General features: G+C 38.0%; 1 protein-coding gene across 1 annotated transcript in view; it reads left to right on the plus strand.

The window, feature by feature from the left end:
- Positions 1–26,554, plus strand: part of LOC124595233 (transmembrane protein KIAA1109) — a 509,204-nt gene that overhangs the window by 79,899 nt on the left and 402,751 nt on the right. The window contains exons 8-15 of the mRNA XM_047133891.1: positions 2,029–2,117; positions 6,132–6,230; positions 9,841–9,948; positions 10,229–10,366; positions 11,230–11,380; positions 11,472–11,627; positions 11,710–11,807; positions 17,495–17,655. Coding sequence (XP_046989847.1) covers positions 2,029–2,117; positions 6,132–6,230; positions 9,841–9,948; positions 10,229–10,366; positions 11,230–11,380; positions 11,472–11,627; positions 11,710–11,807; positions 17,495–17,655 — 1,000 coding nt within the window. The remainder of the gene's footprint in view (positions 1–2,028; positions 2,118–6,131; positions 6,231–9,840; positions 9,949–10,228; positions 10,367–11,229; positions 11,381–11,471; positions 11,628–11,709; positions 11,808–17,494; positions 17,656–26,554) is intronic.

The raw sequence follows: 26,554 nt of genomic DNA on the forward strand, positions 1-26,554 counted from the left end.
CTTCCAGGCCTTTACAATAACATAATTACTGTGATAACATTTACCAACATCATTTCAATTTATTATGTTTAGTAATTAATTGTGAATCTTTTGTTGTATCCATTATATGGTCCTTATAATACACTACTGGCCATTAAAATTGCTACACCACTAAGATGACATGAAATTTAACCGACAGGAAGAAGATGCTGTGATATGCAAATGATTAGCTTTTCAGAGCATTCACACAAGGTTGGCACCGGTGGCGACACCTACAACATGCTGACATGAGGAAAGTTTCAAACTGATTTCTCATACACAAACAACAGTTGACCTGCGTTGTCTGGTGAAACGTTGTTGTGATGCCTTGTGGAAGGAGGAGAAATGTGTACGATCACATTTCCAACTTTAATAAAGGTCAGATTGTAGCCTATCGTGATTGCGGTTTATCGTATTGCGACATTGATGCTCACGTTGGTCGAGATCCAGTGACTGTCAGCAGAATATGGAATTGGTGGGTTCAGGAGGGTAATACGGAACGCCGTGCTGGATCCCAGTGGCCTCATATCACTAGCAGTTGAGATGACAGGCATATTATCTGCATGGCTGTAACGGATTGTGCAGCCACGTCTCGATCCCTGAGTCAACAGATGGGGACGTTTGCAAGACAACAACCATCTGCACGAACAGTTCGACGGCGTTTGCAGCAGCATGGACTATCAGCTCGGATACCATGGCTGCTGTTACCCATGACACTGCATCACAGATAGGAGCGCCTGCGATGGTGTACTCAACGACAAATCTGGTTGCTCAAATGGCAAAACGTCATTTTTTCGGATGAATCCAGTTTATGTTTACAGCATCATGATGGAAGCATCCGTGTTCGGCATCATCGCGGTGAACACGCATTGGAAGTGTGTATTCATCATCGCCATACTGGCGTATCACCTGGCATGATGGTATGGGGTGCCATTGGTTACATGTCTCAGTCACCTCTTGTTCTCATTGATGGCACTTTGACCAGTGGGCGTTACATTTCAGATGTGTTATGACCCGTGGCTCTACCCTTCATTCGATCCTTGCGAAACCCTACATTTCAGTAGGATAAAACATGACCGCATGTTGCAGGTCCTGTACGGGCCTTTCTGCATACAGAAAATGTTCAACTGCTGCCCTGGCCAGCACATTCTCTAGATCTCTCACCAATTGAAAATGTCTGGTCAATGGTGGCCGAGAAACTGGATTGTCACAATACGCCAGTCACTACTCTTGATGAACTGTGGTATTATGTTGAAGCTGCATGGGCAGCTGTACCTGTACACGCCATCCAAGCTCTGACTCAATGCCGAGGCATATCAAGGCCGTTATTACGGCCAGAGATGGTTGTTCTGGGTACTGATTTCTCAGGATCTATGCACCCAAATTGCATGAAAATGTAATCACATGTCAGTTCTAGTATAATATATTTGTCCAATGAATACCCGTTTATCATCTGCATTTCTTCTTGGTGTAGCAATTTTAATGGCCAGTAGTGTAATTACATTAGTTATTACGTAGCTATCCACAATGTTGTCACTTGTTCTGTTTCCATCAGCTCAGGGCTAAAGTACTTTGTTTTATGGATTTTTATGTCCTTAAGCAATTGACTTTGCTTAACACATATTATACAAAAAGAGGTAAGAGGCATACACAAATTGCACCCCATCAAGAAAAGTGACACAAGTCGAAAAATGGCATCTTAAGTTTGTCACTGAAAAATACATGTGAAGTGCCCCAACATGCACAGAAAATATAATGGAATTTACTGCCAAAAATTCTTACTTGAAATTTAAAGAAGCTTATACTACATCAGTAGAAGTTTTATATTATTAATTCTTTAAGTCGAGTTTTTGTAAGTATTGCATTTGTGAGTTGTGTCACTCTTCTTTCCAGGGTGTGGAATGATCAGAAGTAATTGTATTTTAGTTAGCTTCTCTCACTTCACAGCCATTTGAAATGCTTATGATGTGCATACATAACACTATAAGAGCATTCTCTACCATCCTGCAGGTTTAGTTCCAGAAGAACCAGAAATGCTTCAATTGGCCAATGGGGATATTGTTGAATCGGCACCACCAATTTGGGGGATGGACATAAAGGTTGGCATTTAATTTGGTAACAGCCACCCAGAAAAAAGAGTAATATTATATATTCACTTCATTTTCTCATAGGAACTATAACTTTTTACTAACTAGGAATATTAAAAAAAAAAATGGTTCAAATGGCTCTGAGCACTATGGGACTCAACTGCTGAGGTCATTAGTCCCCTAGAACTTAGAACTAGTTAAACCTAACTAACCTAAGGACATCACAAACATCCATGCCCGAGGCAGGATTCGAACCTGCGACCATAGCGGTCTTGCGGTTCCAGACTGCAGCGCCTTTAACCGCACGTCCACTGCGGCCGGCGAATATTAAAAGTGTTATATTTGATGTGTGTAACAATTATAGTAGTAAAGGTTGAGAAAGTAAATTGGATAACAAGAAGGGTAATTAATATTGTCCCAGAAGATCAATGGCTCATTTACATACCACAGATTATCATTTGTACTAGATTCATATTGTATTTAAATTTTGATGTTAGTCCACTGCCATTTTCTTTCTTTTTGAACAAATGCCAGCAGTCAGAAATTACCCTTATTGAACGTTACAAGTGTCTTTGATTATTTTCTCAATCTGTGTGTCTTATCAATGCCACAGGCATGGGCGACCTTCGTGTGCTAACTGCCATTGGATATTGCTATAATGTGATCATGAATTCTAAAAAAAAATTTCTTACTTATGCTTACCAGTTGAATCCTGTTGGGGGGAAAATTCTGAATATGAGTCATACTGTTGGCAAGCAACTAATATTGTTATGACATCAGAGAGATTCCAGGTCACTTTCATTAATGCCTGGACTTAATGTACATATCTGAAATGACAATTATTTTTGTAGCATTTCTGTTTGTCTTGTAAATATTACTGTATGAACAATGCTGGACAATTCTGGACAAGCAATGTGATGAGGAAAGTGTGGAAGAACTGAGGTATTGAATGGGGATATCAGTGAGAAGTGCATCTTGTAACTCAGATCGTCTTCAGAGCATACAGTAAAACCCCATTTTAATGAATCTCTGTGACCTGAATGGACCCCCCCCCCCCCCCCACTTCCCCCCTTAAAAGGAGGTTTTGCTGAACGCGGGTTTTGTTAAGAGTGCATGGAAGGAGAGACCAACGTATACATGGTATGAGTACTACTAAATTACAAAATTACCAACCTCCTGTTCTACAAATTTAAATGCATTAAATATTTGATTATTACACATTTCACAGAACACTTTTTTTATTAAAAAAAAAACAATAAAGAAGACTCGTTTGTTTTCCCCTTTCAGTGTATTGTGAAAGAAGTCACTCCAGTAATAACTGATTAAAAGAAGAAAAGAAATGCCTAAGATAGCAGAAATGAAACTTGGTGCAGTGGTCTCCTTTTCTTCTTCTTCATTGTAATCACCAGCTCTTATCTCACAGTTCTTTCGCACATTTCACTTGCACCAGTCTTGGGTGGGAAGTCAGGACACTGTCCACACAACAAAGTCCCAGAATGTTACATCTTCAGATGTATCAGTGATCCTACCCCATTCTTCGTCTAGAACAAAGTTGTCTTCAACAGCAAATGATGTACTTGAGCCTGCCTTTGTGAATTGAATTTTATTTTGTTTGATCCTGTAAGATTACATTGTGTACAGTAAATGTACGTGTAATATAGGACATGTCAAAGTATTATTTCATTATCACTCAGAAAACAGTTTAACATAGTCTGTTGTGTTACAGAATTCCAGGCAGCAACAAATATATGCGTAGCCTGTAGAAGGCTAGTCCCACTACTTCCTTCCTCAAAAACAAGTTGATTGCGCAGTTGCTATTCCATGTTTGGCTTTAACAGTGTACCATGACCGGGTCCATAGGCTGCAGATGGCTTGTGCTGTTTGGTGGAAGGAACACAACATGTACATTCCTCAGAAATTATGTTTCCTTGGGATTTACTGGACATAGGCCAATAATAATTACAATTTTATGCATCCATTTTGACATCTAAACATCTGAAAAACCCTGTAAATATTTCTGACATCACAGGCAACACTGTTGTTTTTATGGTTTTCAAACACCTGGGAATTTTAAATTTTCATGTTATTATTGGTGACAACTTTTTGTGTTCAACACTATTTACACACTGTAGCATCATCATATATTATTTACCTTTTTTAATCTCAGTGGCATTTTTCTCCATTTTTGCAGGAAGTAAATCATAAAAGACACCAGTTTAGACAGCACTGAAAATGTTTCTGGTCTCATAGCCCTGTATCAGTTGTGACAGTGTAATGTTTTTCCAGTACTTTACATTTTCTGTGATCACAGCCTCACTTTCTCCGCTTACACTACAGATTATGATGTTTTTGAAAATGTTCCAACCATCCCTTTGATGCACTAAAATTTTTAACACTGATCTTCTGGAAATTACACGAGCCTTCTTTTGCAGCATTTCCTACTTTTCCTTGAAACCACTTTAACGTGTGTGTATGTGGGGGGGGGGGGGGGGGGCTGAAGGAGAATGCCAGTTCATAAGGTGAGCTACTGTATTCACGGGAAACATTATCTTTGGCATTTAAGAACACTTCCTTATTTTTGATTATGCCGTACGTGTAGACGGTGCTAAGTTGCATTTCATTGCCATGTGAGCTGTTGTTGATCTGTAAGCTTTCTTTGTATGCAAGCCATAACTCCACAAAAGTAGAGTTGGTAACTTCAACACCTCAGTTAACAAACAACTACACTTTTTGTGTTTGAAGACTCAAAGACTGTGACACCTGATCATGTGACATTCTTATTAGGCAGGGTGGAAATTGATTTCCAATTCTTACAACACATCTACCAGTATTACTATGAAGGAGACTCTGAGTTATTGGCTATTATCTATATATGTGTCAACCGACTGAATCAATTACTGCACCACACAACACAAAAGTATGCCTGTAGGAAACTGAAAGAAATTTGAAACTAATTGAACATGTTAGGTATTACATAAAAACTAGATTTTAATTTGCAAAAGGCTTCATGTTTATTACTTAAAAGACAGCTTTTCCTCTTAAAGTGGGATTTGTTAAAAGTGGGATTTGTTAAAAGTTGGAAGGAATAACATTGTTCTTATAGGAGTTTTGCTTGGATCAGTGGGAGCATTTCTTAAAAATGGGATTTCTTAGAAGTGGGATTTTACAGTGGTTGGTAAGAAACCCAGGGCAATGTAGCCTCTGTGTGTGTGTGTGTGTGTGTGTGTGTGTGTGTGTGCGTGCGTGCGTGCGTGCGTGCGTGCGTGTGTGTGTTTGAAAGAGAGAGAGAGAGAGAGAGAGAGAGAGAGAGAGAGAGAGAGCTGATGAACGATGCTAGTTAATAAGCTGAGCTACTGTATTCCAGCTCTTGTTCATGTTCTCATCTGCTGCTCTGTGTTTTCACCACATGATGATTGGTTATTGTTACCCATACAGTTTTTATACCTTTTTTGATATGAACTCCTAAATGGCTTACATTTTATTTTTTCCCACACATTTCTGCTCCATTTTCACTTTCTCCACTTCTGCTCCGAAAAGAGCAATACTTTTTGATGAAAGTTTGAGATTTTAAATTATATTTATGATTCTGTTCTATAACTGCCATTTGATATTTCAGAGAGTGGGACTGCCAGTTTTAACATTGGTTATTGGTAACAAGTTTATTTTTAGAAGAAATCATTACAGTTAATTTACTATGTCCTGATTACGAAAGATGTATATGTGTTCGGTTCCTTTTATTGATCTGTGTGAAACAAAAGTTCTTAGCTGTATTTTCCCCAGTCTGTGTATTTGTCTGTATCTTTTATCCATCCATGTTCTATGTAGCTGTCCCAAATCTGATATTAAAATTTGTATTATACCTGTCAAACTTAAATGTAGTAGTAACTTACAAAAACTTATTTGCTGCTTACTCAGATTCACCTTCTGGTAATTTTTTTGTTGTCAGCAAGTTACAGCATTTAAATTTTGTAATTTATTGATAGCTGTTTCAGATAACACTCTCATCATATTTTATCTTTATTCTAGTGTGGCAAGGGAACAGATTTCAGTTATGGTCCGTGGGCTGATCGCCAGAGAGAGCATCTATTTAAATTCTTTTTCCCTGCTGACTACCAGCCTTTGCAGGTTAGTTTTACATTACTAAATATTTCTCCTCAACACACACACACACACACACACACACACACACACACACACACACACACACACACTCTTTCTCAGTAGATTTAAACTGTAACATAGTTTCTAACAATGTATATCTCTGGGAATGAGGTGGGTACATATTAATAGCTTACTTTAAGCTTGGGAATGCCTCTTTGACTGACCTGTGATATATTTGACTAGAGGAATGGTGACTGTGCACAAAACTGTGATCACTAAAATTTTTACACTGAAATCATGAGTTTAATTTGTAAGGAATAGGCTATGCCAACAATGACTTTTGCCTTCTAGCTTCTCTCATCTTTGATAACACAAATATGAGTCTGCATTATACACACGATTATCACAGGCATCCACATTAGATAATAACTTTTAACAAACCTGAGACACAAGCCTACACTGTGTGCAGTTAGATGAGTTTTAGGCCAGGATGTTACTCACTTGAGTAAATAAAAACTACTTTGCTTTGATTTGTAAATGTAACAGAAAGCCTGTCTGTCTAAACTTTCGAGGCATGGTTGGGAACCTCTGAATAGGTGAAAATTGGAAAAATCTAGATCTACATAGTGTTAGTTGCACATCATAAAATGATAATTTTGTGAGGAACATGTTACATCTCATCATATTGGCACTAGAGATCAGTTGTTTTCAAATTTTTGGTCTCTGTATGCTTGGAGACATGGCTTAACTACCCATTTAACTGGAAACTCATCGCTTGAGTCTGTTGTCATGTAGAAGTGGACTATGCAGGCATAGAAGGAGAGCGAATACACAAGTTTGCAAGTATAATCAAGGATTCACAGCATTGCTGCTACATATGCGTATATCTATTCAGAGACATCTGACAGTTACATTGACATTTGCACACTTTCAGTGTGTTAGGGAGTCTGTGACGACAGGACACGAGGATGATCAAATGGTGATTATTTATTGAAGTAAATTGACAGTAGTTTTTGAAGAAGTTACAGAAAATAGTCAGTACAGAAATGAATGATAAGCTAGTCATCTGACTTTTACCCCATAAACATAAGTTGAGCTGACCAAAAGAAAACGCAAACAGTGCAGTTTTTGGTTGCAGGGACATTACAGTGATGTTGTGCTGTATCCTACTTTCATTTGACAAAACATAATTGTTTTTTGTGCTGTATGTGGAATAAATAAGAATTCAGCCATTTTGTTGGAATTGTATGAATTTTGTTTAGCTCTTTCTCTGAAGCATGGCTGTAGCCTCAAACTTTCATCAGACATAATTTTTCCTCCACACTGCATCACTTAATTTTCACATAACACGCTCTACAATATCACGAAAAACAGCTTTGTTAGAGGCCATCTGATGCCGATAGTTGGTCATTTTTGCCCTGTCATTGTTGTCTTGCAACAGTAATATTGTGCACTTGACGTCTGTAGTAAGTCATGATTAATCTTACACTCACATAAGCTTCAGTAAGAGAGAATGAGCTGATGAGTAGCATGAAGAAAGGAGTCCAGTATAGTACTGATGCAAACGTGACACCCTGGTTTCTAGTAAACGTGACACCCTGGTTTCTAATGTATTCAGCCCTCAACGCTCACATTTGCTCTGTTTCTGTTCTATAGTGGGCACTGATAATTCCATGATAAGGGTTGGGTAGTCCATTTTAAGCTCAGCTTTCAAATTCAAACCAAAGTGCTACTGTAACTACTTGCTCAGTATTTGCTTTATGTTCAGAGTAAATGCGGCAAGAATGAGGTGGCACATAGGCCACGAAATGTCATTGCTGCTCACTATGCTACCAAGAATTTCAACGATACTAACATATCCTAATCCTGTGATCACAAATGATTTTCATTGAATTTCGTATGGAATGTTGTAAAGCAGACAATGAAATTTGAAATTTCATGATCCTTGCGGTCTCCTTGTCTCACTGTCAAAATTTGTTGACAGGTTACCAGCTAATTATTAATTTTATGTTAGTTAAAGTTGATTTAATTATTTCTGTTGTTTTTTTACTTAACCCAAACTCTTTTAAAATGTTGAGCAATTCATCGTTAATATTCTACAAATAAGTGGCAAAAATGCAATTATGTAAATGAAGCCAATGTTTCTTTGTATCCTTGAAGGAATTTTGTGTTACCAGTCATGTTAAGCTGCTGGAATAGTTAGTACAAACATCTACAGCCATATATCTCAGCATTTTTCCCCCAATGAACATGTTTTATACATGTAAAATGTATATTTTATTGCTGCTGATATTTTATCGTAAAAAATTTTATTATGTTAATGTTGGCATTGTTGTAGAAAGCAATCTGATTGAACTTACTATATCGTATGAATAATATTTTTCTGCAGCCAAGTATATATTCACCTTAAAATTTGTTATAATCTTAAATTAGCAAAATAGGACATGCATGGTTAGGCGCAATAATATAACCCACAATTTCATTTGTGCCACAATTGTTGATGACATACTGAAGAAAATTTGTGTAAAGAATGAGATGAAAGCCAAATTCAAGTTTGTTGCAAATGTATTTGGTTATTTCATGCAGAACTAAGAAAGAGTTAGCAAAATTTGCGGAAGTTAACAGATAATTTAATGCTTCATTGGTAACTCAATCAAATTTGTCAGAGATGTTAGGTGCATTCGAAAAGCAAGGATCATTTGTTTACATTCAAATGTTGGTAGCTTGGAAAAAAGTTGCATAGATGCAGTACCATCTATTGATAATTTACCAAACCAGAGATTTTAGTCACTTGACTGTGGCTGGACTTTCAAAATCATTGATGCTGCCAGTTACAAAGTGTGTGCTGTAATTCAGCTGCTCAGACTCATCAATAGTTTTACATAGTTTATGAGATTGCAGTGATGAGTGAAGGAAAGGATTGATAGTGCTACTGAACCTTTAAAAGTGGCCATACAAGTGTGCATGATGAAGAGTGGAGTGACAGGACCAGGCATAGAGGAGATGTTGAGTTGCAGATAGATACAATGAAAAAAATGCTAGAAATATTTCAACTTCGGGCAAAGTCCTTCAGAAGTAACAAATCCACACATGTTCACAAAAGCATAACTTACACGGCCATTGTCCCTGGGCACTAAGGCCTTAGAAGCCGAAGACAGTGTCCGTGTGTGTAAGTTGTGCTTTTGTGTGCATGCGTGCCTCGGTGTGTGTGTGTGTGTGTGTGTGTGTGTGTGTGTGTGTGTGTGTGTGTGTGTGTGTGCGTGCGTGCGCGCGCATATGCGTATACACATATACATGTGTGTACGCATGGTAATATGTAATCCTTTCCCTGTTGTAATCGCGTAACAATATAGACACTCCTGTTTCTTTTGTACTGAAATAATATTACTACTGCCATATTGCCAAAAGCGGTCCAGAATATTTGGATTTTGCTATGTATTTTTGATAGTTCATCTTAGGGAGCAATCTTATTTTAGTTACAGTACATATCTAATGGTGTCTAGACTATTTATAGTTTTTAGTCAATTCCAGAAAAATAATTTAGCTTTGTGAATACAAGAATATTTTCTTTTTTAAGATTATTAGTCATGATTTACTAAACATTTAGTTGCAAAACTTTGATATTTATGTCTAGGTAACAAAGCCGCCACAACCAGGTGAGAAGAGAAGGGCTCAGTCATTTGACATAAGGCTCAGCACACTTAATGAAGCAACTGTCGATATTCTATTTTCAAAGAACAAGGTACGGAATGTGCATCTTTGTGACACATGTTTATTTTTAAGTATGTTAATTTGCAAACTTCTTTAATTGTGTGCGATACTGGTATCATTTTTTAAGGGACTTGTTCGGTATCTGTATAATGAAAATCTGCCATTTTATTTTTGCAGAGTCTCTCAGTTTTCTATCTGTTAGTTGCTAGTAATAATGACACATTTACACAGCATCACAAGGGGAATATCCTGAAATATTTGTATGTTTAGGCACCAGATCTTTGTTATTGTTGTATTAAATTTCACTTCAGGAGACCAATGCTGTCCATATCAATGTTGGAGCCGGTTCATATCTTGAGGTGACAATGCCATGGGTTATTCAACCAGATGGCTACACTACAAAAATAATTGGCCAGTTGTTGCACTTAGAAGCTACCACAAGCTTACAGGTAAAGTTGCTGAACAAATTACTAATTAGAGTTACCTTGTCCAAGTGAAATGCAGAACTTGCGAGAAGACAGTAATTTATATGCCTCCAAAATTTTTCGTATATATTTATTCTCATTTAGTTCATGATTGAGATTATTATGTACTACTTAATCATTTGTAAATAATCAGTGCATTTGTGTAGCAGGCTAGCAGCAATAATGTTCATTGTTATCTTCTGCATGCATGGATAGAATAAGAAAATATCTGTCAATTTGTAGACTTAGCGCATACTACAATAAAAAAAGTGTTGTTTTTGTGACATTAAGTTTTTTCTTCACCTCTACCCTGTTTTAGTACAGTAACTTGTTTCTAAGTGTCTTTGCAATTAGTAACTTAATTAAAACAGTATGTATATATGGAGAGATTACTGCTTACCAAATACAGAAGGTGCTGAGAGAGGGCAGGTGCTTAGCAAAAGTGGATAATCACATAGCTTTTCTAGCTGTCCACCAATCGACCCCACCACACACACACACACACACACACACACACTTGCATTTGTGTGCACAAGTGCACTGTTGACCCGACGCTTTCTGCTTAATACAGTCAGGTTTAGCTGTCAAACAAAGTAGTCCTGTGGCAAGCCTGTCGGGTGATGAAAGTGGCTCCATGTTTTTATTTTTTAGATCTAATAAAGGATATTGTCCTCAGTTTGGTGAGCAGTGATTTATCCTCTTATACATATGATATTCTATCCTGCATTTTTCATTATTGACTACTTAAGAATAAATCAACAGTCATTGCCTATTATGAAATTTCCTGATCATATGGTAGAAATTTTTTGAAGATATCTTGGCTATCCCTTCTTCTCCTTCTGTTTTAGTATCGTAGTCTTGTCTTAAGCGAAACATTGGAATTCACTGTGAAGTGCCATTATCCTATCAAGTGGAATGATCATCAAGAATGGATACTGAATTTGACAGGTTGTAAAGCATCAGTGAACCTTATCTATGCACATAAGTGGTTCTTTCAAGGTAGGTGTGCAGTCAGAAAACCTTTGTCTGCTCTGTTAATGATTATATTGAGGGAAGTTTAACTGATGTATGCACTGTATTTTATATGCAGACCTTATAAATGACTGGGCGAGCAAGGCAAGGCCTGATCTCTTACATTTTGTGCCATATACGTGGAAGATCTCTGTGATGTTGAAAGAGTTTGAACTTATAACCTTAAGTAATGAATACAATTGGATTGATTGTTCTTCTCAAAATCAGGAAAATGGTAACTCACTTTCTGGTATTTTTACGTTTTTTCTTATGTGTAATTCTGAATTACATCTTTTACTGATGTTTGGTTGTTTCAGCACACATTGCTTTCTGTGGCGAGTTATTTGACATGTCCTTTGATTTACCATTCAAGGATTTTCTTCCAGCAACAATACCACTCAAGTTCTGGATACAGGTAATTTTTAACAATTTCACTTCCATCAGGCATTTATTACAAATGTCAGAAAGTTTATCTAGTGTTTACTTTAGTTCTACTGTAGAGCATCAATTATCCAAAGTAGTTAGGGAACATGGGTGTTTGCAAAACTGGTTTATTTGGATAATCAAACTATATACTTTTCCTTACCAATAGAAACAGCATAAATTTGTAATAACATGAATCTCTTTTATTACTACAAAAGCAAATACCGTACAGATGTATGTAGTATAGCCTAGTAAACAAAAAATATGTAATATGGATGCATTTTACATGTACAGTACATATGTATAAAATTAATGTCTAAAAATATCCATGATTTTTGTCTGTCTTAGCAAGCGTACCCATTTACCAGCAGCTAAGTCGTGCACTTTTTTCAGGCCAGATACCTGATGCTGGTTGCTTTCACCTTGAGTGTCAAACCATTGCAAGGCAGTATATAAACACATAAATGCTTCAAAAGCAGCTGGTGTATTTTCATCCTCATTCTGTGGACATCCATTGTCGAAGACTTCTTCATCATGTTCATGGCAACTGAGTTCTTTTAGCGCATTTAGCATTTCAGACATAACATTCTGATAATAATTTTCAGTATTATGAAAAGGATAAATTACTACTCACCATATAGCGGAGATGCTGAGTTGTAGATAGGCACAACAAAAATACTGTCAGATAAATAACCTTTCGGACAAAAAACACGCAAAGACGACCACAGTCCCTGGCTGCCAGTGCCTATCTGCAACTCAGCACCTCCACTGTATGGTGTGTAGTAATCTATCCTTTCCATAATATTATCATTATTCCATCCTGGATTTTCCATTGTTCATCATTTTCAGTTAGGCTTGGTGAATTTTCCACCGTACTCAAAATTTTATTGCAAACTTTTCCAGATTCTGTTTCCTTACACTATCTCAGGCTGCTCCAATCATGTAGGACACATTTTTCAAATCTGTATTTTTGTGATTTCTTAACAGACTTTCTTTGGCTCATCTCCTCTTTCTAACAATAACTTACATAAATATATGTAATTGGATAGATAAAAAACCTACTCATCAAGCTGTGGCAGGGGGACACACACATGAAAGGTATTATGCTTGCAAGCTTTTGGAGTCAGTGGCTCCTCCTCCTGGCAAGAGGGTTGAAGGAGAAGGAAGAGGGGTGCAGTAAAAGGACAATCCCAGGTCAGGGGAGGCTTTCTGGATGGGATGAGAAGGAAGGACTGATTGTTGATGACTGCACTGGGCGAGGTTTGAAAAGCTGGGGGCTTGAAGGTGGAAAATAGGGTAATATGCAAGACAGAGATTTCTGCTAAAACGTCATGCATGAGTTAATAAGAGTGAAAAGCTAAGTGCATTGTGTGTGATAAACACGGGAGGGGAATGGCGAAAAATAGATAGGTCAGAAAATGAAATGTGTAGAAAACCCCTAAAACGGAGTGAAGAAAGGAATCGTTACTGTGAAGAAATGCTGAGACTGAAGAAATTAATGTAAATTAAGGCCAGGTGTGTGGCAAGAACCAAGGACACATTGCAGCACCAGTCCCCACCTGCGGAGTTCTGTAAAACTGGTGTCCAGGGGAAGAATCCAGATGATGCATATGGTGAAAGAGGCACTGAAGTCAGGACTGTCGTGTTGTAGTGCATGCATTACAACCGGATATTTCGTGGTGCCGGTACACACCCTAGTTAGGATGCATGGGCATAGGCCGAGGGTTTATTTTGCCAACGCACAACATCCTGTTGCAGACCAGGCCATCTGGATTCTTCCCCCAGACACTAGTTTCTCAGAACTCCTCAGGTGGGAACTGGCTCTACAACATGTCCTTGTTTCTCACCACCAACCTGGCCTTAATTTATGTTAATTTCTTCAGTCTCAGCATTTCTTCACAGTAATAGTCCTTTCTTCATTCTGTTTTAGTTTTGTATGTCTTTAATTTAATGATGTATGTATTCTTTGGTGTCCTCCTCCCATTTCTATCACATACAATGTGCTCTTATTAACCTGTGCATGATATTTTAGCAGTAATCTCTGTCTTGCATATTACCCTGTCTTCCACCTTAAGCTCTCAGGTTTTCAATTCTCATCCGATGCAGCCCCCAACAAAGTCTTTCCATCTCATCCCATCCGTTAAGTTTCCCCTGACCTGGGGTTCTGGGCGACTTTTCTAAACTCTAATCCTTTACCTAAACCTTGCCAGTCTTCTTACGAAGGTTATTCGGAAACTAAGGTTACGAGGCATCGAGCTTCAGCAGGGAATGTTCATTGGGGAAGTTGACACCACTGCCGTGTAGCGTGAAGCCAGCGGAAGGAATGAGCATTTCCAATAATCAGTAGCTCGTCGATTGGTGTTGTGGTGGGCTGTTAGAAATGAGTGTTCTCATTCTGGCTTGTGCCAAGGGCGAAGTATGTGCTGTTATTCACTACCTAATTGCTAAAGGCATGAACACTGCTGCAATTCATTGCAAAATTGTTTAGTTTATGGAGAGTGCGCTATGTCAAGGCAGCAAGTGATGAAATGGATATGAAGTTTTAATTTTGGAAGGACAGAAATTCACAATGAAGACAGAAGTGGAAGGCTGTCTGATGATATGGTGCAGAAATTTGAAGAACATATCTCTGATTGCCATTTGACAATTGAAGACCTGCATGCAATTTGTCCAAAAATGAACTATTGTTCATGAATCGTAACTGACAGACTAAATTATCACAAATTGTGTACGCGGTGGGTGCCCAAGATCCTTACTAAAGGACTCAAAATGAAAATAGTCAGTGCCGTTCATGAATTTCTTGACCATTTTGAGACTGAAGGCAAGGCTTTTCTCAACTCTGTAGTGACAGGTGATGAAACTTGAGCTTATCACTGTGCTCCAGAGAGCAAGCAACAATCAACAATAAGTGCAGTGGTGTCATATTCATTCTCCTTCAGCCAGAAAATTCAAAACTCAGCAAACAATGAAAAACTCATGGTGTCATTGTTTTGGGACAGAAAAGGGGCTCTGCTTGTTGATTTTTTGGAAAGAGGTTAAACAATAAATGCTGCAAGATATTGAGAGACCATGAAGAAACTTCGCAGAGGCATACAAAACAAATGTTCCGGGCTGCTGACAATGGGAGTCTGTCTCCTTCATGATAACGCCTGTCCGCACACCACTCGTACAACACACGAGTTGTTGATTTCATGTGGTTCGGATGCTTTAAGCTACCCCTTTCACGGCTCCGGTGTCGCACCTAATTACTATTATCTGTTTACAAAACTAAAGGAACACTGTAATGGAAAACACTTTTCCAATGACAACGAGAAGCGAAGAACTGGCTGAAAAAGGCAGTGGGAGACATCTATGACAAAGGAATCAAAAAACTCACCCCACAGGTGACACAATGTATTGAGGTGAATGCTGATTATGTGGAAAAATAATGCAAGACCTATAATACAATGCATGTAAATTTTATTGAAATAAATTCATTTTTTGTACTTCGAAAAATTCTTGCTACCTTACTTTCCAGATTACCCTCGGACTTCACCTCTCTTCTTTCCCTGTCAACCCTTCTGCCAGAATAAAGAGCCACTGGATCTGAAAACTTGTATATGAAAGGTCTTTTATATGTGTGTTCTCCTGCCGCTGCTTGGTGAATAGATTTTTTACCTATCCAATTGCATTATATTTTCAAAACTTGATCATTTTTTGTTGATATGATGATAACTTACACAACATTCCTTTTCTGTAATACTGTTTGAAAGTCTCTACAACGCTTTGATCCGTACGCTGCAATGAGGAAGCTATGTTCCATGGAAGGAACACTACTTTTGTCAACGTGTCTGTTTTGTTTGAGATATCACTTAATGAATCAGTTGGTGTGTTGTTAAGGACCAGTAATGCTTTCTCCCTTTTGCTTTTCTTTAACTGATGAGCTTTACAGAGGACACAAAAACTTCCAAAATCATTCCATGAAAATCGTACTACCCTTCCAGGCATTCTTGTGTGTGGTGTAAACAATAGGCATCGCAATCATATTAATGCATTTGAAACAATGTGGTTTCTTCCTTTTACCAATGATGAGCATCAGCAGTTGGAGGCTACTAATAGTGTTACCACGCGCTAAAGAAGTAATATGATCCTTTATGGGATAATTGCTACTCACCTTATAGTGGAGATGCTGAGTCACAGATAGACAACAAAAAGCCTGTCAGAAAGTGAGCTTTTGGCCAACAGTGCCTTAATCGAAGATAGGCGAAAAACGCACACGCACACGCACACGCACACGCACACACACACACACACACACACACACACACACACACACACACACACACATTCAAATGTAGCTTCAGCTGTCAGAGGCTGTGGTCATGTGTGTGAGTTTTGTTTGTGTGATTGTGGGTGTGTATGTTGTCTATTTTTGATGAAGGCCCTGTTGGCAGAAAGCTCCTTTTCTGACAGCCTTTTAGTTGTGCCTATCTGTGACTCAGTATCTCCACTGTATGGTGAGTAGCAACTATTCTTTTCATAATATTGTAACATGAACCTTGCTTATTTTAGGACTAGGTGCTGCTAAATCACGACGCGAAGGAAGAGTTTTTCTTGGTTAAGCTTTTGGTTGAGCCCAGTTTCATCATCATCATCATCATCATCATCATCATCATCATCATCATTGTTAACATTTTCAAGTGAATAGTATTCTTTGTTTAGTATGTCCCTTAGCTTGATTTTGAAAGTATCAGCAGACCTTTTTTCTCCTTCTATTTGAAACTCACAAATGCAACATCTTGATTTCAAGCATTTAAACCAGCCCGTGCTTACTTTAAAATTCGTGGTCATACCATTCTTATACTCTTATGGTAATTTCGTTGTGGATTCACCTTCCTCTAACCTTTCGTTAATATCATATTTATCTCTCATAAAAAGAAAAGGACAGCATGTTTACATTTAGGCATTTTATAATGCAGGTTTACTTTATACAGCAAAGTTGACACAAGTAGTCATAACAGAGAGTAAATAGTTACTATCGAAGTAGGCAACTTGGATTGCTTTGTCAGCAACTCGGCATTGGTGGGAGGTGGGAGGGGGGGGGGGGGGTTCACATGTGAGAGAGTAACAGTTCTGGTAAGTGGTCATTCAGTTGACCTACATTCAGATAATCAACGCATTGCTGTATAATGTAACATCAACTTTAGAGGAAGGTGTGAAATATTGCCATCCTCGTTTATACATGGCTAAATCTTCTTACTAGTTTTCTTCTGGAATGGCTGTTGACTTCATTGAGAATGTTTCTTCATCTATGGAAGATCATTTAAGCAATGGATGGGATGGGAGCTGACAGTGTGATGGTTGGAAATTGATGGTAAGATTTTAGAAGCAAACACATATATATGACAGAGATAAAATTCTATGCAAATCTTTCTCCTCTTTTGAGTGTGGAGTGTTATTTGTCCTTATTTCTTCTACTTGGTTCTTCCTTCTAATCACTAGTCAAGAAAACTGTGGTTCTAAATGCTGAATATTTTTCTCCACGTGGTTGACATTGCTGTTAAACATTACCCAGTACGTACTGCTGTATAAGCCAGAGTATGGTTGATATATTTTTGGTTGTTAGTGTTACGTTTCTAATTTTTATTTCCTTCTAATGTTTCTCATACTTGCTTCTTTGATGGGGTTCTTTCCTTGCAGGGAGAGAGTGTGGATTTGGCTCTGTATCTTCCTGAGACATCAACCACACGTTACACCCTCTTAGCTCTAGATGCCAATGCTAAAGTTCTTGGGCGCAACGGAACAAACCAGTCCAGTTCAACTGTTATACCTCGCAAATGGAGAAATTTGTGCCAGAAAGTGTGAGTAATTATTTCATATGCTCATTGAATAACTCGCATAAACGGACAAGGGGAAAAAAAAAGAGGACAAGAAATATCGCAACACCAAGGAGGAGTTGTATGACGTAAACGGAAGTTGGTAGACATGTTTCTTCATCTGAAAAATGGTATCTCTTCTAGTTTTGTGCCAGTCGCATAAGAGTGATCCTAGTACTGCCACTATGAAGGTGCAAACAGTTTTGCTTCAAAGACATGCTGTAACTGTCTTGAGCGTTAGTTACCATTGAGACTGAACGTGATGAGTCAGTGTTATACTTTGTTCATCATAAGAATAAATCTGATGTAAACATTATGCCATGTATTCTTCCACGTTTGCTTGAATCTCATTGGATTTTGCTTCACGTGAAGTGGAAGGCAATGACCAGTAAAGTCAAGTACAATCATAAGGATACTTTTTATGCTGTGTTACATGCACATAGACTGAGCGATAATGCGAGAGAACAGCTTTATCGGTGCATTAAACTTGGGACAGCACTGCCCAGCCAATGGTCCAACTAACTTCTAGCGATGTGAGGAGTTTTGTATCTGATGTAAAAAGAGATGAGCAAAGAAACAATATAGCTTCAGATGTCTTTTAATTTTTAAAGAGAATGAAATAATATTCGACAAAAGTCCAGCACTACCGTGTGTTTCTTAGGTGACCAGACAGAAAGCATAAAGTGCTCTCGTTCTCACCTGAAATAGCATTCTAATTACAAAGAGGAGTGATGAAAATTTATAATTTTAATGCAGGGTAACTTTTCTGAGTGAGCTGTGTGTGATGCAAAAGTATACTGCAGGGATTTCACCGTACTGTTGAATATTGTAGCCGCTGAAGGTATTAACTACAGTCAGTTTCCTGGTAATCTCTTGACTCCTTCCTTATCCGACTAGGAGAAATATGTTCTAGTTCTGGAAGCGTCACCTGTTACGTTGATTATGAGCCTATCAACAACAGAATACACGAAGCCAACCAGGCGCCACATTTTCTCCTCTTCTTTTATGACGAGCCGTTCTATATCTTGCCAGCATTTGACAGTGACACATGAAAAACCTGTTTGCATTAGTTTCAGTACGTGTGGTAACTTAACAATCTTGTTACATCTTGGTCCAAATCTTGTAACTTGGCTTCAGATCAGTTCTGTTTGGTTCATATTGTAATGGTACTGTGACAAATGTAAAAATATAGCGTCTGTATGATCTGCTCGTTGCTGTGAAAATGATTGTTTTTCATGTTTCTATGACACTTACCTAATCTGTGTTATAAAACGATGGACATAGTCCAAATAAAGAGTACTTGGTTTTTCATTTTTGCCTTAAAATTTAGTTTTTAAGTTTCCTTAATTTAAGCAACTTGTATTAACAGTCTTTCATAAAATATAGATATTTAAGAATTTATATTTGAAATGAAAACAGGAATTTGGTGTGCAGTACGTAATTAGGAACAAGAAAACATGCCTCATTTACAAAAAATTGTGTTGAATTTTACAGTTATGGGCTGTAAGTATTTCAAATTGAATGAGAAAAATCAGTGTTTTAGATGAGATTTTAACCAGCGAACCATGACCTGTAGCAGATTTTCAGCCAATTACACTACCGATTCTGCTACACGACCTGTTTGTATTTGTGACTCAAGTAAACGTAATACCATCCCTTGGAAAACTTCAAAGCCGACTATCTCTGTAAATTTACGAAAAAACATTAAGAAAAACCTATTTCTTGACACTTTTTAACCATGTTCCACTATGGAACATGAAACAGCCTCAGCCATTTTCATACTGCATATCAACAGCACAACAGTCAGAGCACAACAGTGCAGAGGCTGTGACTGTACACAATTTTTGAAATAAAAACTACATAGCTAAACTCGTGATTAATTAAAACCTTTATAGCTGTTAATACATTTGAATATCTTAAAGCTTCATTTAACGTAAATTAGTAATAATATATCTAATATATAAGTAGGTCCTACTTCCAAGAGCCTAAGACCACCAGTGTGTGTGTGCTACGGCTTCTGACCAATCGTCGCATTTGTATTTGTTTGCATCAGGTTTATTCTTATGATGAACGGAGTATAGTCAAGAATGCCTTTAAGGTGACAAAGATGCCATTATCAGCGCCCCACTGAGTTTGAATGAGATCGTGTAACAGGGCTAAAAGAAGCAGAACATTCCTTCTGTGATATTGCAGAAAGACTTGGCAGAAATGTAGCCACCGCACAGGATTGCTGGCAGTGGTAGTCACGAGAATGTACGGTCACAAGAAGACCGAGCTCTTGACGGCCACGTGGCACTGACAAGAGGGAAGACAGTCATGTTTGACATATGGCTCTGGCGCATTGCACTGCATCTGCAGCAGCAAATTGAGCAATAGTTGGCACCACAGTGACACAACAGACTGTTACAAATCAATTACTTCAAGGACGGCTCCAAACCAGAATCCCTGTAGCGTGCATTCCACTGACCCCAAACCACCGTCATTTGCAGTTTCATGATGGCCTTGTGTTGGTTAGTAGGAGACTGGTTGAGGGCCTCCTTGCTAGACACAGTAAACCTAGACCTGGAGTTATGGTCTGGGATGCAATTTTGTATGACAGCAGCAGCACTCTCATGGCTGTCCCTCACATCCTAACTGCAAATTTGTTCATCCGGTGAATCAACCTGTTGTGCTGCCATTCAGGAATAGCATTCCAGGGGATGTTTTCCAGCAGGATAACTCGCCCACATATCGTTGTTGCAACCTGACACGGTCGCTGACATGTTTTATTTCGCTAACATGTTGTATTGGCTTGCTCGATCACCAGATCTATCTCCAATCGAGCACATAAGGTACATCATCGGGCAACAACTCCAGTGTCATCCACAACCAGCCTTAACCATCTCTATATTGACCAACCACGTGCAACAGACATGAAAAACTGACAACCGGCACCTGTACAACACAATGCATGCGTGTCGTTTGCATGCTTGCATTCAACATTCTACACCGGTTGTTAATGTACCAGCATTTCAAAGGTACAGTGACTTATCTCACACTTTATTAATCTGTGATCTTACAATGTTAATCACTTAATTATTTTACCTAGACAAATTTTTTCACAAAATTTCATTACTCAGCATTAATTAAGTTTTGGTGTTGCAAAATTTTTTTCCATCAGTGTAGTTGTTATTCCCAAAAATGAGAACAGGTATTTTTAAGACTGTTATAGATGACCTGAGATGAAGAAGATAACAAAATAATTCCTCATAGACTATTTACGTTGTATCTTTCTTGTAAGTATATCTCTTTTAATAACTTTATTGTATCTGAATATCAGGATGTTACACTGCTTTGAAGGTTGACAAAATCCAGGTAGGCAGTATTCAAGTTCTGAGCGCTACTGATAAACACAACACATAATGAGTATAATGTGATGATGGACAAAATGATGGACTTACAGAATTGATACTCTCTGCAATATTTTCCTCCCCATCATCTAATAAGAAGTTGTAAACGTGTAATAAAAATTGCCTGTAGCATCATAATTATTTTATCACTCAGGAAGTCAACTTTTCATCTTTAATAATTATGGATACTTCATGTCCCACTACTTTCACCACAGAGGCATTTACTTGTTCACAAGTTGATAAGTTGGTCTGTATTTAAAGGGAAAAAATATGTCTAGGCACAAGAACCTGCAAGAAATGTTTGTGCCGTGTGTTTCATTCAGTAAAAATTCATCGTGTATCGGAATGTCCTGTAACTTACAATATTCAAATCATTTTCTTTGCTGTACCTGAGAAATTTTAATTTTAAACATAATTTTTAAAAATAATGAATGAAATGTTTGAAATTATTTTACACATATTACTGCTATTAATTTAATGGATTGGTGCAAAATTTTGTAGCATTTTTCCATAAATTTAATAAACACAACAGATACACATAACAGAAAAGTCAGCAATAATATATTCTCCTTCACAATGTACTACAGTCTGCCAACGATGGGGTAGCTATTTGATCCTTCGATTGTTGAAATCATGGTGTTGAGGTGAAGAAATCATCAAGCCATGTTTGAAGTGCATTTTGATCCAGGAAGGAAGTACCTTGAAGGTTGTTTGAGCAGAAAGGTGAAAACCTGAGGGCGTGAGATGAGGTGAATAAGATGGGTGCAGAATGACTTCCCAAGCCATATCCTGTATAGCGTTTTGTGTCAGTCTTATCAGAATGGTGGGCGGATATTATTGTGGAGTAGCATCACTTCGTGCAGTCTTCCTGGTCCTTGTTCTTGAATTAAGTCTGCAAGACGTGTCAGTTGTTGACAGTAAGTGTCACCAGTGATGGTTCTCCTTGGGGAAGCAATTCATATTACACCACTTTTTTGCTGTTCCATTAGACGCATATCATTATATTTTATGGATGCATGCAGGTATTTGTATGGGGAGTTGCTTTTTTTGGTCTCAGCCATTCCTTTCTTTTCATTATGTTAGCTTAAAGACACCATTTCTCATCACCAGCAACGATAGAGGATAAGAGTGGTTGGTGTTGTTCACAAACCAGTTGATGATGAGCAAGCAGAGATGTACATGTGGTGACCTGCTGATTTTTGTGATTCTGGCTTAGGGCATGTGGTACCCACACACTATTTTTGAACCCACCCAATTGCATGCAAATGTCACACGATGATGGAATGGTTGCAGTTCATCACATTTACCAGTTCTCGAGTACACTGACTTGGATCCTTGTGGTTTAATGTGTTTGAATGATCTTCAGCAAACCCCAAAGGTCTTCTTGAATGTGGAGAGTGACTAATGTCAAAAAAATCCTCCTTAAAACGATAAAACCATTGTCTTGCTGTGCTCTGTCTAATGGCATTATTCTCATACATGACACAAATGTTTCTGGCTGCCTCAGCTGCTAACACCCCTCTGTGAACTCAAACAGAATAATATGTTTGAAATGTTCAGATTTCTCCACTTGGCACTTCATTTTCTAGTACCCACAGCTCCACTCATTATCTATAAATGACAATATGTGAACTCAAATACCAAAAGTAAACTACAAATAGAAAAGGACAAATCAATAAATAAACCTACAGCAACTGGAATACCAAAATGCAAAATAAAAATGCTATGTAATTACGCACCAATCTAATATAATTATGATTATTACTTACATAGAAAATATGTCAAATTTGTAATGGAAAAAACTCCCATTAAAAAAAATGATGTATTGTGAAATTTTAGATTATTTTACACATATTATTGTAATATAAATTCATCTATAGTTAACTGTAGAAACTTCCTGTTGAAACTGTATAGTTGATCCCCATAAATTCTCTTGTGGAATAGTAGCATTTTCCACTTAAAGCTTATAAAGCAACTTTTTCGGAGAACCCAGCTCCACATGACATACCCTCCCATATTTTGTTTTGTTATAAGCTTTTAGCTTCATATACTGTGGCGTCCAGACATGACGTGTTTTTAATCTGTATGTGGAAAGTATCAAATTCTCTGGGATAAGTGTTGTAATTGTGCTTGAAACTGAAATCTTCAGCTGTATGATGCTTATTGTATAACAAAAAAAATGTACAAAGGAAGATTGGGTAATGTTTTTAAATAATGGTCCATGTGACCCTATCTGCTAGATAATAAGCACTTTTAACGACTTTATCTGCAATGTTAATCTCTGATGCCCATATGAGTGGCAAATGGTAAAACACATTTAAAAAGCTAGCGTATTCAGGGTACGGTATTCAGATTACTTGTGAAATAGTCTCCATTTGCAATTCAGTTTAAATTTTTGACAATATTTAGACGTAGTAATTTCACACAGCTCTCTTAAGTCACACACCATTGTTTACAAGATATTTATATAATTGTCATTGTGGTTATTAAACTTAAAATTGCATCATATAGAACTTTTGGAAGTTACATTTTAGACAATTTTGATGAAACTGAGATTCATGTACAGCCACATGCAGGAACAGTGTGCCGTACATGTTCAGTCCGTGGCGTGGCCTATCTTGACACTGCTCAGCACATTGGCTTCATTCAGTACTTCTTGAAACTGCTTGGTGCAGCAGGATGTTTCATTGGTAGTGCGAAGTGACACTGGTTTGACTAGCAATTGGTGTGGCATTTTTTGCCTGGGATGACATTCTTCACTTTGGCGATATCATACAGTTTATCCCTTGCTATTTGTTCATTGTATATGGGAAGTTCAGAGGTCAACTGTTAGTGCCATTGATTCTCCTACCTCCAGGATGGCCAAATATTTAACTAAGTTGATGACGATGCTCAGCCGCTGTGAACATCACATCAACAACTCTCAGACGTTCATTGAGAAAATTGAACAGATCAGGGTTGACCCAAATGATATTTTGGCCAACCTGAATGTGGTCTCACTATTTACAAAAATTCCTGTGGAGGACACATTGAAACTGTTGGCAGAGCATTTTCCTCCTGAAATGATAAAGTCGTTCCAACACGTTATGACTGTCAACTACTTCTTGTATTTTGCTAAATTTTATGAAATGATGGACAAAAAGGCTTTTTGTCCTCCATTGTCTCCAGCCATGGCGAACTTTTTTTTGGAACATTTTGGGAAACGTATTAAGTTCAGCTCCCCTTCATTGATCTTCATTTTATCTTTATACTGACAATACGTTATGATCTCGCCACAATGTAGAAGCTCTTGAGCACTTCCAGGATCATATAAACAGCATGCATCCAAACTCCAGTTCACTGTTGAGACAGAGAAATAGAGAAGGCTGCCATTTTTAGATGTTCTGGTGCGACGGAAGTCGGATAGACATCTCGGGTGCTCAGTGTACCGCAAGCCAAGTTACACTGATTTATAGCTGAGTGCCCAGAGTTTTCACCATCCAGTACAGAAGAAAGTGGCTTTAAGCACACTGGTACACAGTGCAGAAACCATTTCTGACAAAGACCACTTGGATTCTGAAATCAATCCTCTGAAGTATGTGTTCTGGAAGAATGGCTATGGATCAGTTAATATCAGCTCAGCATTCACCAAGAAAAGGAAACGTGAAAATGTTGAACATTCATGTGATGAGCCATCGATTGCAGTCCTTCCCTTCTGTGGCACTACATCGAGCAAAATAGGCAAAGCCCTGGGAAAACGAGGTATCAGGTTTGTTTTCTGACCTCCTAAGAAGGTAAAGCAAATGCTACGCCCTGTTTTAAGGACAGTCTCAATCTCAGGATCCCTGGAATTTACAACATCCCCTGTGAATGTGGAAGCAATTGCATCGGTCAGTCCCTTCACACCGTTTTTGACCCCTGTGCAAAACATCAACAGCGTATTAAAAATAGTGAACTGCAAAAATCCGCAGTTGCTGAACACAGCCTCACAAACAAACAAATAATACTGTTGGATGAAACAAAAGTTTTGTCCTAGGCTCCCACATACTGGGGCTCCATAATTAAAGAGGCTTTAGAAATAAGAATATATGAGAAAACCTTCAACTGTGTCAGCGGATATAATCGTAGTGGTGCATGGAAGCAAGCTCTCAGTGCGGAGAAAAGCTATAGGCATTCATTGCAATGTTTACACTATGGTGGGAGCTGTGCCCCACCAGTGCAGATGTTGACACCTTCTGTGACAGCATGATGTAAGGACTGACCAATAAGAAGCTGTCTTTTGGCAATATAAGATCACCACAGCAGCAATTTTGACAGTCAGTTGCTCCTGACGACGATGGTGGAAACTGTCGGAAGCTCGAGGTTTTATACTGAATTGATGCAGCAAGAAGTCTCATGGATAATATGATGTTAAAATTCAAAAGCATAAGAGCTGCTGATGACGCGTAGCTCTGTGGAAACTGGTCATCCAGTGAAATGCTTTTTTAGCGATCTTGGCATGTGAAGTTATATTCAATTACCATGCATTGCTGATCACCCCCAGACCGACCATGTCGGATATGTATAAATTCTTTTACATTAAGACTGTCCAGGAGTCTTACAAAGTTTCCCTTGCAGAGAGATTCCATGTCTCCGTAATAAGGATACAATATTTCGATCAGCATATGTATGTGTATGGCTTTTTTCAGTTATGAAACTAAATAAGAATGGTAATGTGGCACGCGAAGAGATGAAGATGTGTGAAACTGTCTGCATCTGTCCATGTCTCGACAGTTTGTGTCGGATGTAAATTTTATTTTGCCTTAAGCAAAACAAAAATTATTACACAAAAGTGAAAATTTGCTTTGTTTGTGATCTATGTTGTTGGGAAATGCAATGCAATGTTGCTGGAATGGTTCTAGATGACAAAATTTGGTTGTAACTACATATGAAAGAAATATTTATTCCACCTCTAATGTCATGCCATAGAGACCACTTGTTTTTGCCTCTCTTTCTATATCCAAGCTTAAAAGTTGTAAGAATGTAACAAGGAACAATGTGAAACACAATATTTCTGGTTCAGTTGCAAACCTAACTTTATTGTTTTTTAGGTGTATTATTTGGACCTAGATATATTATTTTGTACCATCAGCCAGTAACAGTATAATATTGTCCCTCATGTTTCTGAATTTCCTGATATAGTATAATTTGAAACCAAAGCCCATCCAGATTGCATTGCCATCTAATGCGTTGTGTTCTTAGTTTACCCATCTTATGGCACAGACAGCGTGCTATGGTGGTTGGGGTAGTATGCAGTCAGATGAGAGACGTCTACATGTGTGCATGAGATCTGCACTTGTGCACAGTTCTCAGCCACACTGTCTCTAAGCTTCAGTTACTTGTTTTATTGATAATGAAGTATCACAAATAAATATTCAGCAAAAATTGATTAAAACTGTTAACCCACAATGTTGTATGACACATCATGTCTCTTCTATAATTGTTCTGCTTGAAAACTGTAGTAAGGAAAATACCAC

Source organism: Schistocerca americana, chromosome 2 (genome assembly GCF_021461395.2).
Source record: "Schistocerca americana isolate TAMUIC-IGC-003095 chromosome 2, iqSchAmer2.1, whole genome shotgun sequence".
Lineage (NCBI taxonomy): Eukaryota > Metazoa > Arthropoda > Insecta > Orthoptera > Acrididae > Schistocerca > Schistocerca americana.